The 13,923-nt window shown below is 36.9% G+C and overlaps 1 protein-coding gene across 3 annotated transcripts in view; it reads right to left on the reverse strand.

Annotated features, from left to right (window-relative positions):
• Positions 1 to 13,037, reverse strand: part of Gpam (glycerol-3-phosphate acyltransferase, mitochondrial) — a 37,648-nt gene extending 24,611 nt beyond the window's left edge. Inside the window, exons 1-6 of one of the 3 annotated variants that reach the window (XM_026389097.2) lie at positions 13,015 to 13,037; positions 8,172 to 8,271; positions 7,083 to 7,213; positions 4,947 to 5,069; positions 2,527 to 2,600; positions 862 to 975 (exon numbers count right to left, since the gene is read on the reverse strand). In XM_026389097.2, the coding sequence (XP_026244882.1) occupies positions 862 to 975; positions 2,527 to 2,600; positions 4,947 to 5,069; positions 7,083 to 7,184 (413 nt within the window). In that variant the 5' untranslated portion in view covers positions 7,185 to 7,213; positions 8,172 to 8,271; positions 13,015 to 13,037. Of the gene's footprint in view, positions 1 to 861; positions 976 to 2,526; positions 2,601 to 4,946; positions 5,070 to 7,082; positions 7,214 to 8,171; positions 8,272 to 8,698; positions 9,108 to 13,014 lie in introns of those variants that run through there. The other 2 variants (XM_026389096.2, XM_026389095.2) reach the window with 2 other exon arrangements.
• Between the last annotated feature and the right edge of the window lie 886 nt (positions 13,038 to 13,923).

Raw genomic sequence — 13,923 nt, forward strand, 5'->3', positions numbered from 1 at the left:
ACTATACTCAAAATTGCCACATCCCCCTTTCTCTCCCCATGAAGATCTCAATCTCGCTGGGTCATTGGGTAATTACTCTCCTGTGATGCCCAATATACATTAATAAACCCATATGCCTTTTTCTCCTTTGTCAGTCTATTGTCAGTCTGTTCCAGGAAGCCTTTGGAATAGAGGGAAAATCTGCCCTGCCCCTCCGCCCCATTCACTCTGGGTCTAAGGCAGCGTCCCCTATTTACAAGCTCCTCTATAAGCAAAAACTCCTCTTAAGTTTTTTTTTTTCTTTTAGTTGTTGATGGATCTTTATTTAATTTAGTTGGTTATTTACATGTGGTGCTGAGAATCAAACTCCTTTCCTCACTTGTGTAGGCAAAGCACTCTACCACTGAGCTCCAGCTCCAGCCCCTTTCTTAAGATTCCTGACAATGACTTTCCATTTCAATAATTCACACCTATGTATTCAATAACTGTTTGACAAAAATATCAAACTCACTTCTCTTTGGACTATAAAAAAAGGTCCCTGGCATTCATATTACAGAAAATGAGTCCTGGAAACATTGGCACCTCTGAACCCCATAAGTCAACCACATCAGTGACTCATGACCTGCCTTGCATGTAATAGAAGCTCATTAAGTATTAATCCCTAAAACTGGACTGCTCTCCCTCCATGGCACCATTCACCGAAGCCATCTATTCTCCCATCTGTCCTCAGTTTCCTTAACATTTAAAGTTTGAAAATACAAACACTTCTCAAGACAAAGTCCCAGAGAAATCAAGGGTTACTGAAGGGACCTACCTCCCCACTCTCAGTCCAACAAACATCCCTGCCTCTCCCCACCTTGACAACAGTGTCCCCACCCTCACCTGCTGCTATTCAGTACATTTTCAGCCACATTGGTGGCAAACATGCCCTTATGGACATCCCGTTCTTGAATAAAAAGGACGTAAGAAAGACGTCTGGCAAGCCATCCTCGGTGCCTGCAATGCAAAAACCATTTAGAAGAAAAGTACTCCAGAATACCAAAGCTATTAAGCTTTTTCTCCCATTAAAAACAAAGCCTAATGTCCCCTATTAAAAAAAAAATTTGGAAGTTTTTTCTTTTTAATTATTATAATACTTCTAAGAAAATCACTGACTCTCAAACTGAATTAACAAAGCTGATAGGATGAGAGACGTCAAGCATAACTAACATAGACATTAATATTTGTACTTATATTCTACAAGCCCAAGAAACAGGGCACATTTTGGTCAGTGACAGTAATGACGAGGTATTTAGATGAGGTGAATAGAGATGAGGGGATGGGGACACGATTTTCAGAATAAGCATGCTGCATGTCTTTACCAAGTAACGATTTGAAACCATTTTTTTTCTGATCATTCAATGCTGCATTATCATTTCCTCCATAGTGATATATACAAAAGAATTCAAATAAGAATTCATTTACACTATAAAGAACCAAAAGCCCTCACTTGAGGAAAAATAATTAGGAAGAAAAGTGTTTATCAATCACTGTTTCTTCTCTCCTTCATGCTTCTTTTTCTTTTTTTTTTTTAACTTTATCTCAATCTTGTGAAAATGTAGCCCAGTACTTTTAGTGTTCATTCTGAAGTCTTCTTTCAATAAGCATTTTCAGAATTATTACTAGAATATAGAGTCTCAATGAATTTCCTTTTCAACTGACTAGAAATACTACAAGTGTGTAAGCAAGTACATATATGTAGGTGTGCATAAATGCATATGTATGTGTAAAGACAGTTACATTTTGCTTCATATAACACTAACTAAAAATCTACATAGGCAGCTTATTACACTGAATAGTCTCATATTGCCAAATCCATATAGCCAATACTATTTTCCTAACTTGCTTCCAACTGAGGGCAATAAACAAACCTTTTGAATTTATATGTATAAAGTCTATTTACATCAAGAAGAAAATAATATGCTCCTTATTTCAGGATCTTAACCAAGAAAAAAAATGCTTCGATGGTCCAGAGTCCACCCTCTTTCCTATAAATACAAATTAAACAGAGAGAAAACAGTAGCTCTGATTGGGAAAAATACATGTGTGAAGTATGACTTTAGTTCTATTTAAAAAAAAAAAAAGCTTTAATATATATGCAGGTATTACCATTCTCATGTATGAGCTTATCATCTAATTATGAATAGTAATATCAGAAAGGCTTCAAAAGTAAATATTTGACTTCTTGCATTAATTTTTTATAGAAGCTGAGGAAGGAGGATTACAAGTTCAAATCCAGCCTCAGCAATTTAGCAAGACCTTCTGCAACTTAATGAGACCCTGCCTCAAAATAAAAAGGGCTGGAGATAAATCTCCATGGTAAAGCACACATGAGTTCAATATCCAGTACCAAAAAACAAACAAATAAACAAAAAAAAATAAACAATAACAAAAAAAAATCTCATGTTCAATTCACTCTTGAAAATATAAATTCACCTAAAAGTATGTTAATGTATATTATGGAGTTTTTTTTGAGATTCATTAGCAGTATAAGAGATTTCTTTTTACCTTGTGTGAGTTTCATTGATATAAATAACATTCCGTAAACCCAAAGATGGAATACTGGGGTTGAAAAATTTTTCCTGTATAAAACAAAATAAATATGGTCATAAATACACAACTGTATTGACAGTAAAAAGCTCACAGTACCAGTTCTTAATGAACTTTAAAATTCAAGCATAAAATTAGGTATTGCTTCAAAGGAGAAAATGTGCTTTATTGAAAAGTACTCTAGCCTTCAAAGAAAGTCAAGTTAAATATTTATTTTTAACACTTTAAACCAAAGGAAATAGTGCCTCTTTCCTACCTATACCATTCCTCACCTCCATCAAAAAAAAAAAAAAAAAAAAGAGCTAGTTACAGATAGTGTAAGTCACTCATAGGGAAGTCAGGGATTTCACTGTTCCCAAAATACAAAAGAACCATGCTAAGTACCAAGCAGGTATCCTTAGATTACTAAATCTCCCAAAACATAACAATTATTACCCCCCCTTCTATAAGTTAGAAAATTAAGACTGGTGGGAGGTTAGGATTTCATCTTAGATCTTGTTCTGAAAAATACGGTCCCCTAAAATGATAGTCACTTATGAGAAAATGCACATCTACAGGTCACCCTCTGTACAGGTGCTCCTGAAAAATAATCCAAAAGACAGCTCTGTTAAAAAGATAAAGTCTGTATCTTTACCAATGTGAGCAAAAAGGTAAATATGCCACAAATAAATGCTAAAACAACATGGCATACACTCAATCAAATATGTAAAAAATGTTTAAGTGAAATCTCTTTAAAGAAAAGGAAAACAAGGGCCCGGTGAGGTAATGCACATCTGTAATCCCAGTGGCTCAGGAGGCTGAGAGAAGGATCACTAGTTCAAAGCCAGCCTCAGCAACAGCAAGACACTAAGCAACTTAGTGAGACCCTGTCTCTAAATAAAATACAAAATAGGGATAGGGATGTGTCTCAGTGATCAAATGCCCCTGAGTTCAATCCCCAGGACCACAAAAAAAAAAAAAAAAGAAAAAGAAAAACAGAATTTCCTTTTATAGCAAATATTTAAAAAGTTAATAAAAATATAAACTAGAATATAAAAGTTTTCAAACAAATTTTTATTTTAAATAAACATGGTAATGAATCCAAGATCAAGTTCAGCTTCATCAGTTCAGCAAAAATTGATTACCTGTACATTCTTTCCATCTACCCACTCTACACCATCATTAACCACCAAGTAGTTTATTATACTCTATTCTGACTTAAGAACACACTGCAAATTGTAGTTAAGGTATTGTTTTGGTCCAATATTGTAGTTAAAGTATTATTTTGAATAAGCATTCAAAATTAGATTTAGATGAGATTCCAGCTCTCAAAAGAAAATACACATGACCTTCTCTTTAAATCTTTATTTCTACTATCCTATGAATCTGAACTGGTCTGTCTTCTAGACTGGAAATTTCCATGAGCCTTTAATTCTATCAAATTCTTGCAACAAGGCACTTGGTTGAGAAGCAGCAATATTTATAAGGAGATATTCTTGAGCAGACCTGAACATTTAATGTGAACTGCTTGAACCCACACAAATCACTCCAGTGTTAGTAAATCCCTTTATATCAGACTCAGGATTCTAATTTGTGCCAAGCCAACCCTGAGAAGAAAATTCACACAGCACAGTTAGCTATTCACACAGGTTATAAGCAACCTCTATAAATGGCAGGAATTTAAGTGGCAGGGAGAGCTTACCATCCAGATACACCTTCTAAAAGGTGACTCTACTGTCTTAATGCACAGTAACATGAGACCTACATTCCCAGGCTAGCTCACCCTTCTACCTTTCACCCAGTCCCCACTTCTCAAATACTATACTAGAATGTGAAAGGTATTGCCTGGCTTACATATTTTTTTCCACTAAAATACAAAAAAACAAAGCCAAGCACTCTTTCTTGAATCTTCATCCTAACATTTTAGTGACTGCATGTATCATAAATCCAACATACAGATCTCAGAAACAGAAATTTAGCCAAGGCCAGGAGCAAAGCCACAGCTTCAACTTCTGATTCTGTCCCATTATGTCACTCCCATCTTGCTAGAATTTTAATGTTGTCATAAAGTTCAATAATTGGAAGGTAGTATATCAATGCTCCTACCAACAACCTGGAAGAGTCCAAGTAAGATCTAGATTTCCCCCTAAAATTAAATTAAAACGTCAAAAGAACAAGAAATAGTGACCAGATTAACTATAGGACCAATATTTATTAAAAAGTGAAAGAAAAATTAAGTCAACTTCTTTAGATATAATATTTTGTTAATAAACATGGATCTCAATTCTCAAAATGAATTAAGCCCATTAAAACCAAACAATAAAAATTCACACAAAGTTGGACATCTGTCACGAATTTCACTCTATTTATTAAAGACCAACAAGCAGGAATGTACTTACCCAGCTCTGGGGAGTGCAAGAATAACAACATCTTCCAACAAAGGGCCTTTTCCGGCTCATTAAGCTTTCTTTCCATTTTAAGGTTGCGGATCTGAAGACGGTAGGTCTAAAGCCACACTCACCCTAATAAATAATAAGGAAAAATAGAGTCTAAATGGCAAGAGAACTATACTTGTCTACTTCATCTCTAAAACAAAGATATTGCCATGAGAATAGAAAATTTGACATATTCTATTGTCATAATGACAATTATGACATATTCTCTCTTGGTAATATAATTATGTGTCTTATGTAGTGATTTTCATTTATGGTTTTCCCTTTAAGGATTAACACTTGGAAGAAAGCTTGCCACATAAACAAAAGTTGATTACTTAAGAACAGTAACAGCTGCTAACAATCATTGCATATTCAATGCAGCATCTAAAATTTTAAAACTATAGGGGTCCAACAATGGATGAATTGATAAAGAAAATATGAAATACACACTTTCTCTCTCTCTCTCTCTCTCTCTCTCTCTCTCTCTCTATATATATATATATATATATATATATATATATATATATAATGAACATTATGCAGCCATTACAAAGAATGAAATTCTGTCACTTTCAGCAACCTGGATAAGCCTAGAGGACATTGTGTTAAGTGAAATGAGCCAGGCATAAAAAGACAAATACTGCATGTTCTCACTTACATGTGCAAGCTAAAAGAGCTAATCTCAAAGAAACAGAGAGTACAGAGTGGTTACCAGATGGAAAGGCTGGGGCAGGGGACAGTAAAGAAAAGCTGATTAATAGGTACCTGTGTGTTGAAATAGTACACTGCATCCCATGAACATGCATAATTACTGTCACTTAAAAATTAAAAATTATAACTAACATCACTAATAAAAAATTTAAATAATGTAGATCAAAAAAACCAAAGTTGTAGAAGGTCAAAGGGACTCTGGCCAGGCTTCGCAGTGGACATCTGTAATCCCAACATCTCATGAGGCTAAGGTACAGGATTGCAAGTTTGTGGTCAGCCTGGGGCAACTTTGCAAGATCCCAAAACAAAAACTAAAAATGACTGGGTATATGGCAGAATACCCCTGGGTTCAAACCCCAGTACAAAAAAAAAAAAAAAGGGGGGGGGGGGCTTTTGACAACAGGATAAACAAATCAGACTCCTGGATCCCTATGCTGGCAATCCACATTCCTCCCACAATAAAACCTCAGGCCTGACATAGCAAACAAGTTATTTTATGGTTTAGAATGTTTTATTTTGAATGGAAAACTTAAAAACATTTAATTATCTATCAAGAGAGTTTAATGCCTGAAATTTAAATGATAGCTACATTGACCCTACAAACCCTACTCTACTATTAAACTTTTTCTCTTTCAGTTCATTATTTACTCAAATCTCACTGCATAATTTTTTTTATTTTTATTTTTTGCTACTGGTGATTGAACCCAACCTACATCCCCAGCCCCCATTTTTTTTTATTTTGAGATAGTGTCCTGATAAATAGCTGAGGTAGACCTCAAACTTGGAATCCTTCTGCCTCAGTCTCCCAAATACCTGGGATTATAGGTATCCACCACCATGCACATTTTCACTGTATAACATTCGTAAAAATAACTCAAAGAAAAACATCTTTTTATAAGGCAGATACTGTTTGAAATTATACTTAAAATATGCCATGTTATGTTAAAATAGAGAAAATAATAAAAGAATATGTAGGCTTTTTAGACTGGATTTATACTCCAATCTCCTATCTTTAATTTTTTAAATGTACTTCTGTTATAATATTTGTGCTTATTACGTACAACTTATGGAAAGTAGATACCAAGAGAAGGAAAACAAAATCCTTTTAATTACACTACCCAAAATAACTACTAGGATCTTCCCTAGGCAAATGTTTTGTTTTTTAATATAATCAATGTATTTCAACTATTGAATTTTTTCTTTCATAATACCATAAAAAATTTTAAGTATTACTACACTTCATAAACATAACTTCTAATAATTAGTTTCTGTAGTCATTATAATGTCTCTATTTTTATATTTTATTGCTGCCAATGTTCCTTTATTCATAAACAATACTGAAATGAGAATTCTTAGGTTGAATGCATTTATCTCTTTTCTTAAACTTACCAATTCCTCACTTGTGTGTTTGCATCGACCAAGGCTGTATTCTGATGAATTTGGCAGATAAGAAACATCTATTGTGCCAAGGCTCAATGCAGATTCATCCATGTCACAAAGTGTAGCTCCCAAATCATGTGCTAGAAAAATATACACCTTTTTAAAGAGGAATCTAGAAAATAAATACAAGAACTCAAAACTGACTTCTACATTATTTTGTTCCATAAAAGGGTATCCAATGAACTGGTGGGCTTCTTTGCTGAGTCAGGGTAAAAATTGCCCTTGATGTGTTTATATTTTCAGGCTGTCCTGACTGTTGCAGCAGGGAAGATGGGGCATGGATCAACAATTTTATCCTAAGACTTCCTGAATACTGAATACACAGACTCTCTGAAGAGAACAGTTATGAACAGTTACTTGCAAGGGTAAATAAGAACTTACTACAAGTATGCAACAAATAATTATTTCATTTTATTCAATAATTGAATGGTTCCTGGGAGAACAAAGGCATGAGTTAGTTTTAATTAAACATGTTACATGTATGCACACAAGATTTTTAAAACTATAAGCTGGGAATTTTTACTCACACCTACCATGCAATGTAAAATGGATAAAGGCAACTAAAGCACTTTTAAAGTTTCCCACTTAAACTAAAGTAAGCTTCTTAATTAAGAAGTGAGCATCTTAATTTCTTATGATGCTTTAAAATAAATGTTTGCACTTTTAATACATTTACAAAACTATAAAGGAATTTAGGAATATCCAAATTATAAGTTTTCATCCTTTTCAACAAGGCTTTTCCTATCCTAAGGGAAAACATTCACTGATATTAACGTAAAATATAAAATTTTTCTAACTTATCTATTCCCTATTTTAGCTTTTAGCTACTCTCATCTGGCCTTAGATGATTCCCCCAAAATCCTGAAAGATCACCTCCAGATAACAATATTCTTTAGAAGGCATATTCTGATTTCTTTACAACCCACATATATATTTACTGCAATTAGTATTATCCTCAAAATAACTACACATGTCCTTAACAATATAATGTATGGAACTACCTAACAGGCCAGGGGAGAGAATAGTAAAGCAATGCACCTGGGATGAAAAATTCTTCTGTGATACAAAAGAAAAATTCAGCACTCAGCTATCAGTTTCCTCTGCAGAATGTCCACACAATAGGAGAGCAAGCAGCTGCCTGAGAAAAGAAGTAATCAGGAGATGAGGAGAGGAAAAAGACTAGTGCTAATATGAAGTCCATGCTATGCTCCTCCTCCCTCCCCACTGGGTTTACCCAAGGTCAAGGAGTTAAAAAAAAAAAAAAAAAAAAAAGGATCCTAAAGGCGTCTGGCGGCTAGACTGAGGCGAGTCAACGGAGAATCTGTAATGGACAGGGGCAGGATGGCCGGCTTTGACGTTTAAATCCCCCACTGCGTACCATATGTGTGGATTTGGTTACGTTAGTTAACTTCTATGCCCTCGTCTCTCCATCTGGAAAATGGGAATAATACCATACCATCTAATTTGGGTTGCTAGAAGGACTGAATCACACACACAAAGCGTCCAGCACGGTGTGCGACACACAGTGACCATTCAATCACTGGTGGCTGCTGCTATCGGATTACCTCCAGTGCCAGCAGCTCTCTGAGCATCCCGGCTGCCTCAATGTCCGCACTTGACGGGATGGCAGGCGGCCCAGGCCTCTTCAGCAGGTGCTTAGGGCACTGAGTGCATAAGGACTTCCTCCCCCGCAGGGACCCTGTGCCGCAGCCTGGTCTCCCAGGAAGAACTGTGCTGACCCCTCCCCGGCACGAGCCCGGCCCATTTCTCAGGGAGAACGCAGGAGCTGGGAGGAGGACGGGGTCTCAGACCTCCCGGAGACTGGCAGGCGTTGTGCTAGGTCCGGGGAGAGGGGCGACCACGCACCTGTCCCGAGGCTGGCGGCCGAGCAGCCTCCCGTAGCCCTCCCGCCCCCAGCCGCTCCACCCCGCAGCTTGGCTCCAGCTGCAGCAGCTGCCTGCACTTCAAGTCTTGGCCGGAGCCTGCTGCAGCGTCGCGCCCTGAGGACGCGCCCGGCGCGCAGCAGTGACGTGATGGTGGGGGCTGCCCGCGACCAGTGCCAGGGGGCGGGGCCGAGCGCTGCGGGTTGGCCTGAGGGCCTTACGCACGTGCTGTGACTGCGCGTGGCTCCTAGAGTGAGAACTGGACACGCGAGAGTGGAGCGTGCCTAAACAAATGGTTACGGTACCGGGGCTGTGAGTGTGTGAGAGTGTGTGTGTGTGCACGTGCACGCAAGCGCGCTCATCCAAATCAGGGAACTCAGGTAATCAGGGGACACCCCCAGCTGTTGGGAAGCGGGTGGGTTGTAAGGTTTCATGTATGTGTGTGTGTGAACTGCCCTTTCTTGCAATTTGTAAGACTATGCAGAATTTAATTTGGGAGAGGCAGGGATTTGCAAAAGGCTACATTGTATAATTTCTGTGAGAATAGCTGAGCCTCTAAGAAGCAAAATGAAGAATGAAAAAAGAAAATAAACCCTGAAAGATACAAAGGCTCCATTCGGCAGAAGGATACATTTTTCCTTTTAAATACATTGCACAGAGTGGTGAACATAGTATTACACTCCGAAGGATTTTCAAATGTATGTTTCAAATGTTCTCACCACACACACACACACACACACACACACACACACACACAAATGGTAAGTATTTGAGATGATAGTATGTTAATTAGCTTGATTTAATTCCCATTGTATTCATAAATCATCGCTTTGTGCCTCAAATATGTATAACTATGATTCGTCAATTTACTATTAAAATTTTTTAAAATCAGCTTGAAGAAATCTGAAGCAAAATTTGGCTCACTTGAGCTGTTTAAACAAAATAACACTGAACAGGAAAAGGCTCTTTCACAATATTTGTCATGCCATTGGTAAAGCCAATGGTTATCAAGAGCATAGCAATTTAGAAAGAAAAACATAACCTTTTACTTGCACTCAAGCAACAAACAACTAGAATCTGGAAGTGCAAAGATAATTAAGACATAGTCTCTGTCCTCAAGCCACTTGTCTCTCTTGCACACACAAGCTCTAATACTCAAATCTCTGTGCACATCAACCCCAATCAAAAAACATCCACAGCTCCCTAGAGTCCAAATGCCTGAACCTGGCATATTATGGCCTGCCCAGAGGGAGCCTCTACTTTTCCCACTGCTCTCCATCAGGACCCCCTACCTCTCTGATGTTTCCTAAATAAGCCATGGGCACTGATACTCCTCATTCTGCTCACACCATTCTATCCCAAATTCTATAATTCTTTCCTGAACTAATTCTTCAATCCTTCCCTAATCACTCCAACCTTCAATGATTAAACTTCCTGTGAAAGAAATCTCACAAATTTACTGTGGCATATCTTGGGGTCTTTATCAATCTGTGCCAGATTTCCATAAGATTACAAATTAATCATGTCAATGATTTGCCTCAGTCTCCTAGTTAATATTACAATACTTTAGTATAATAAAGTGCTCGGTAAACACTTATTGAAACTGAGCAACAAGAAAAACAAGAATTCCTCCTCTTGCATTCTCTGCTTCTATTTATAAATCTATCTGAAAATGCAAATATTATTCTCTTTTGAAACAACCCTTGAGGCTGGGGTTGTAGCTCAGCAATAGAGCACTTGCCTTGCACATGTGGGGCACTGGGTTCGATCCTCAGCACCACATAAAAATAAACAAATAAAATAAAGACATGTTGTCCATCTACAACTACAATTTTTTTTAAAAAAAAAAGAAACAACCCAAAGCAGCAGGAATGTATATTCATATTTTTAAAATATTTCAATCTTGAGGTAAAAGACTCTGTTTTTATTCAACCCCAACTGTACCTTAGCAACAAGCTCAAGGCTAAATACTATCTATTAACTAGAATAAGATGAATTCTAATCCCATAACTACATGGAAATTTTATATGCCAATTATTGGTCCCTGAAAAAAGACAAAGAAAAGCCTTAGGGTTTGAATCACTGCTAAAAAGAAAGTAACACGAAATGAAGTAAAGAAAGCACCAGAGGAATTTCAAAATGTAAGCCAGAAGGGAAGATTGTCTTACCTAAAATTCCTTTGTAGGCCACTCTTCTGTAACAACCATTGCACAAGGGTGACTCTACTTGTAAATGTGGATTGTCATGCTAGGTATTGCAGGTTACTTAATGAGAATTGTTTTGGAAACAGGTGACACCCTCAGCAATCTATTTTATCAACAGAACAATAATTTTATTGTAATCTAGTCTAGCCGGCCAATATAGAGCAGCAGGACTAAATTTACTGTCCTGCCTAAAACAACAAAAAACCCAAACCAAACAGGTAAATATAAAACAATGGCTTTCAAACATTAGACATCATGGATCTGTTTGAGACCACAGTCCCTAAGGGAAGGGAAACAAGTAAGCTGAATCCTATGATTGCCTTGGTTTATCATCTAGACAGTTTCCAGACTGCAGGGAGGAGAATCCAGGAAAACCTCCTTCAATTAAGGAGATGGAACTGGGACACCAGGCAGGCTATAGCAGCTGAAACTGGAAGTAGAGTATCAGAGAAGAAAAAGAGAGAAGGAACCATGGTGATGTGCAGACTTTGCTCCAGCCTTTAGCTGACTAGCATATAGGCCAGGGAAGAACATATAAAGAGAAGAGAGAACAATTGCCAAAGCTTACACTGAATATAGTATCAGTGAACTCAGTATAAAAGAAATTGGTGTCCCTAGATGAAAGGGAAATATGAGGTGAGAAAGATGAGGGAGAATAGAAAGAAATAATTGTCTAATGGAGGAAAACTTCTAAATATGATGAAAACTATAAATTCACAATGCAAGAAACTCAACAATGTAAATAAAAATGAAGAAAAAACTCTGCCAAGGAATATCACCATCAGATTACCTAAAGTCAGCAATAAAACCTTAAAAGCAGTCATGGATTTAAAAAGCCATTGTTGTATAGAAGAACAACAGATAAGAGTGACAGCAGACTTCTCATCAGAAATAGGCAAACCAGAAAATAGTGGAGCAGTTTTTTATAGTACTGAATGAAAATAAATTAATATAAAATTCAGACACACACACACATACATACGTATATATGTATGGATATATATGTATATAATTCAAAATAAGGCAAAGACATGTTTTGACACACAAACACTAAAATAAGTCATCACTGGAAGACTCCCCCTAAAAGAAATGTTAAAGTTCTTCAGGCAAAAAGAAAATGCTATTATATGAAAATCTGAATCTATACAAAGAATTTGAGATCTTAATAGATAAATATGAAAATAAATAATTTTCTTATTTTAAAAACACTTTATAAAAGACAAGTACAACAAAATTAAAAACAATATCTTGTGAGGTTTTGTAACATTTTTAGAAATAAAATATATGACAATAGCACAAAGTCTAAGAAAGATAGACAGTAGTAGAGAAGGGATTTGAGCTACACTGTTCTCATACTAAACCCATTCAACTCATTCTTGCCAATAACTGTCACTGTCTTCAACAGATTTCCTTCTAAACTGATCCAGACTCATGGATAAAAACTTATCCTGGCACATCTGTTCAAGTTGCTACAGATCCACATTTGTGTAGTAGCATTTTTCTGGAATAATCTTAATTAATTTGACTTGTCAAAAATCCAATGGTAAAGTCAGTATGATGGTTCTTAACTTAAAACATAACAATTAGTCTATCAAAATCTTTTAAAGGCAATAGTCTGATTTATCCTTTTTGGACCCATGTTCTTATCATCTTTTCTCTAAGCTGCTTTATGTATATAGTCAATAGAAATGAAACAGCTGCTTCATGTCCGTCACTCTGTAGATACCACATTGAACAATTGAACAAGACAGCATAGTCCCTTCCTCCACAGATTTTGCAGTCTCACATACTTACTTTACTCCTGCTTCATAATTATTTCCAAAAAGGTACAAAAACCAGCAGCAAGTTCTTCAGCCTATGGATTCTAGAATCCACTAGTTGATTTGGAGCAGGCTCTGAGAATTTACTGCCCCATACCTATTCCTTGTCTCTGATTTTGTTCTGGGTGATCTCCTATCTAGCTCTGAGGAAAGAATGCGTGACGGTATCTAAGCCAATGGTGATCCTCTTTTTCCCTAATATTGCAGCTGTTTCTGTAGCCAGAACAGTCATATGACCGAGTTCTGGGCAAAGAGAAAGGCCAACTTGAAGGCTTCCGAGTAAAAGGGAACAGACAGGGCAGTCACTGACTGCTGCTTTCTCACTTCCTTCCCCCCTTGCTGTGTGACAATGTCCATACCCAACATCATCTATCATGCACCTCTGAATTTTATCCACTCTCTACCTATTTAAGCCACTAGAATCTTGTCTTCTGTGATTCTCATGCAAAAGCATTTCTAAATCATATTTAATTTTGAGCACAGATCTTACTGCCGGAATGACTCAAAAATATGAAAAAAAAAGAGAAAGCTTAGAAATAGTCCCTGCCAACGCCATGCTGAGAGATGGCAAGGGAAAGAACCCTTATCTTTTAGAAAGGACCTTAGATCAGAAGGGATTGGAACTTCTCTGACTCTCTTTTACCATGTTTGTGGCAAAACAAAGGCTTCATTTTTACTGAAAACTGCTTCATCAGGAAATTGATTAGTGTATTAAGCTTTAAAATAGAGATATCAAAGAATGATAGGAATATTAGGTGTGGTACTGAGTGAAAATGTCTATACCTGCACCCCATACTTGGACTGCAAATTGGACAACCCATGTTACTTACACACACACACATACACACACACACACACACACACACACACACACACATGTATC

This window comes from Urocitellus parryii, chromosome 5 (genome assembly GCF_045843805.1).
Source record: "Urocitellus parryii isolate mUroPar1 chromosome 5, mUroPar1.hap1, whole genome shotgun sequence".
Classification (NCBI taxonomy): Eukaryota; Metazoa; Chordata; class Mammalia; order Rodentia; family Sciuridae; genus Urocitellus; species Urocitellus parryii.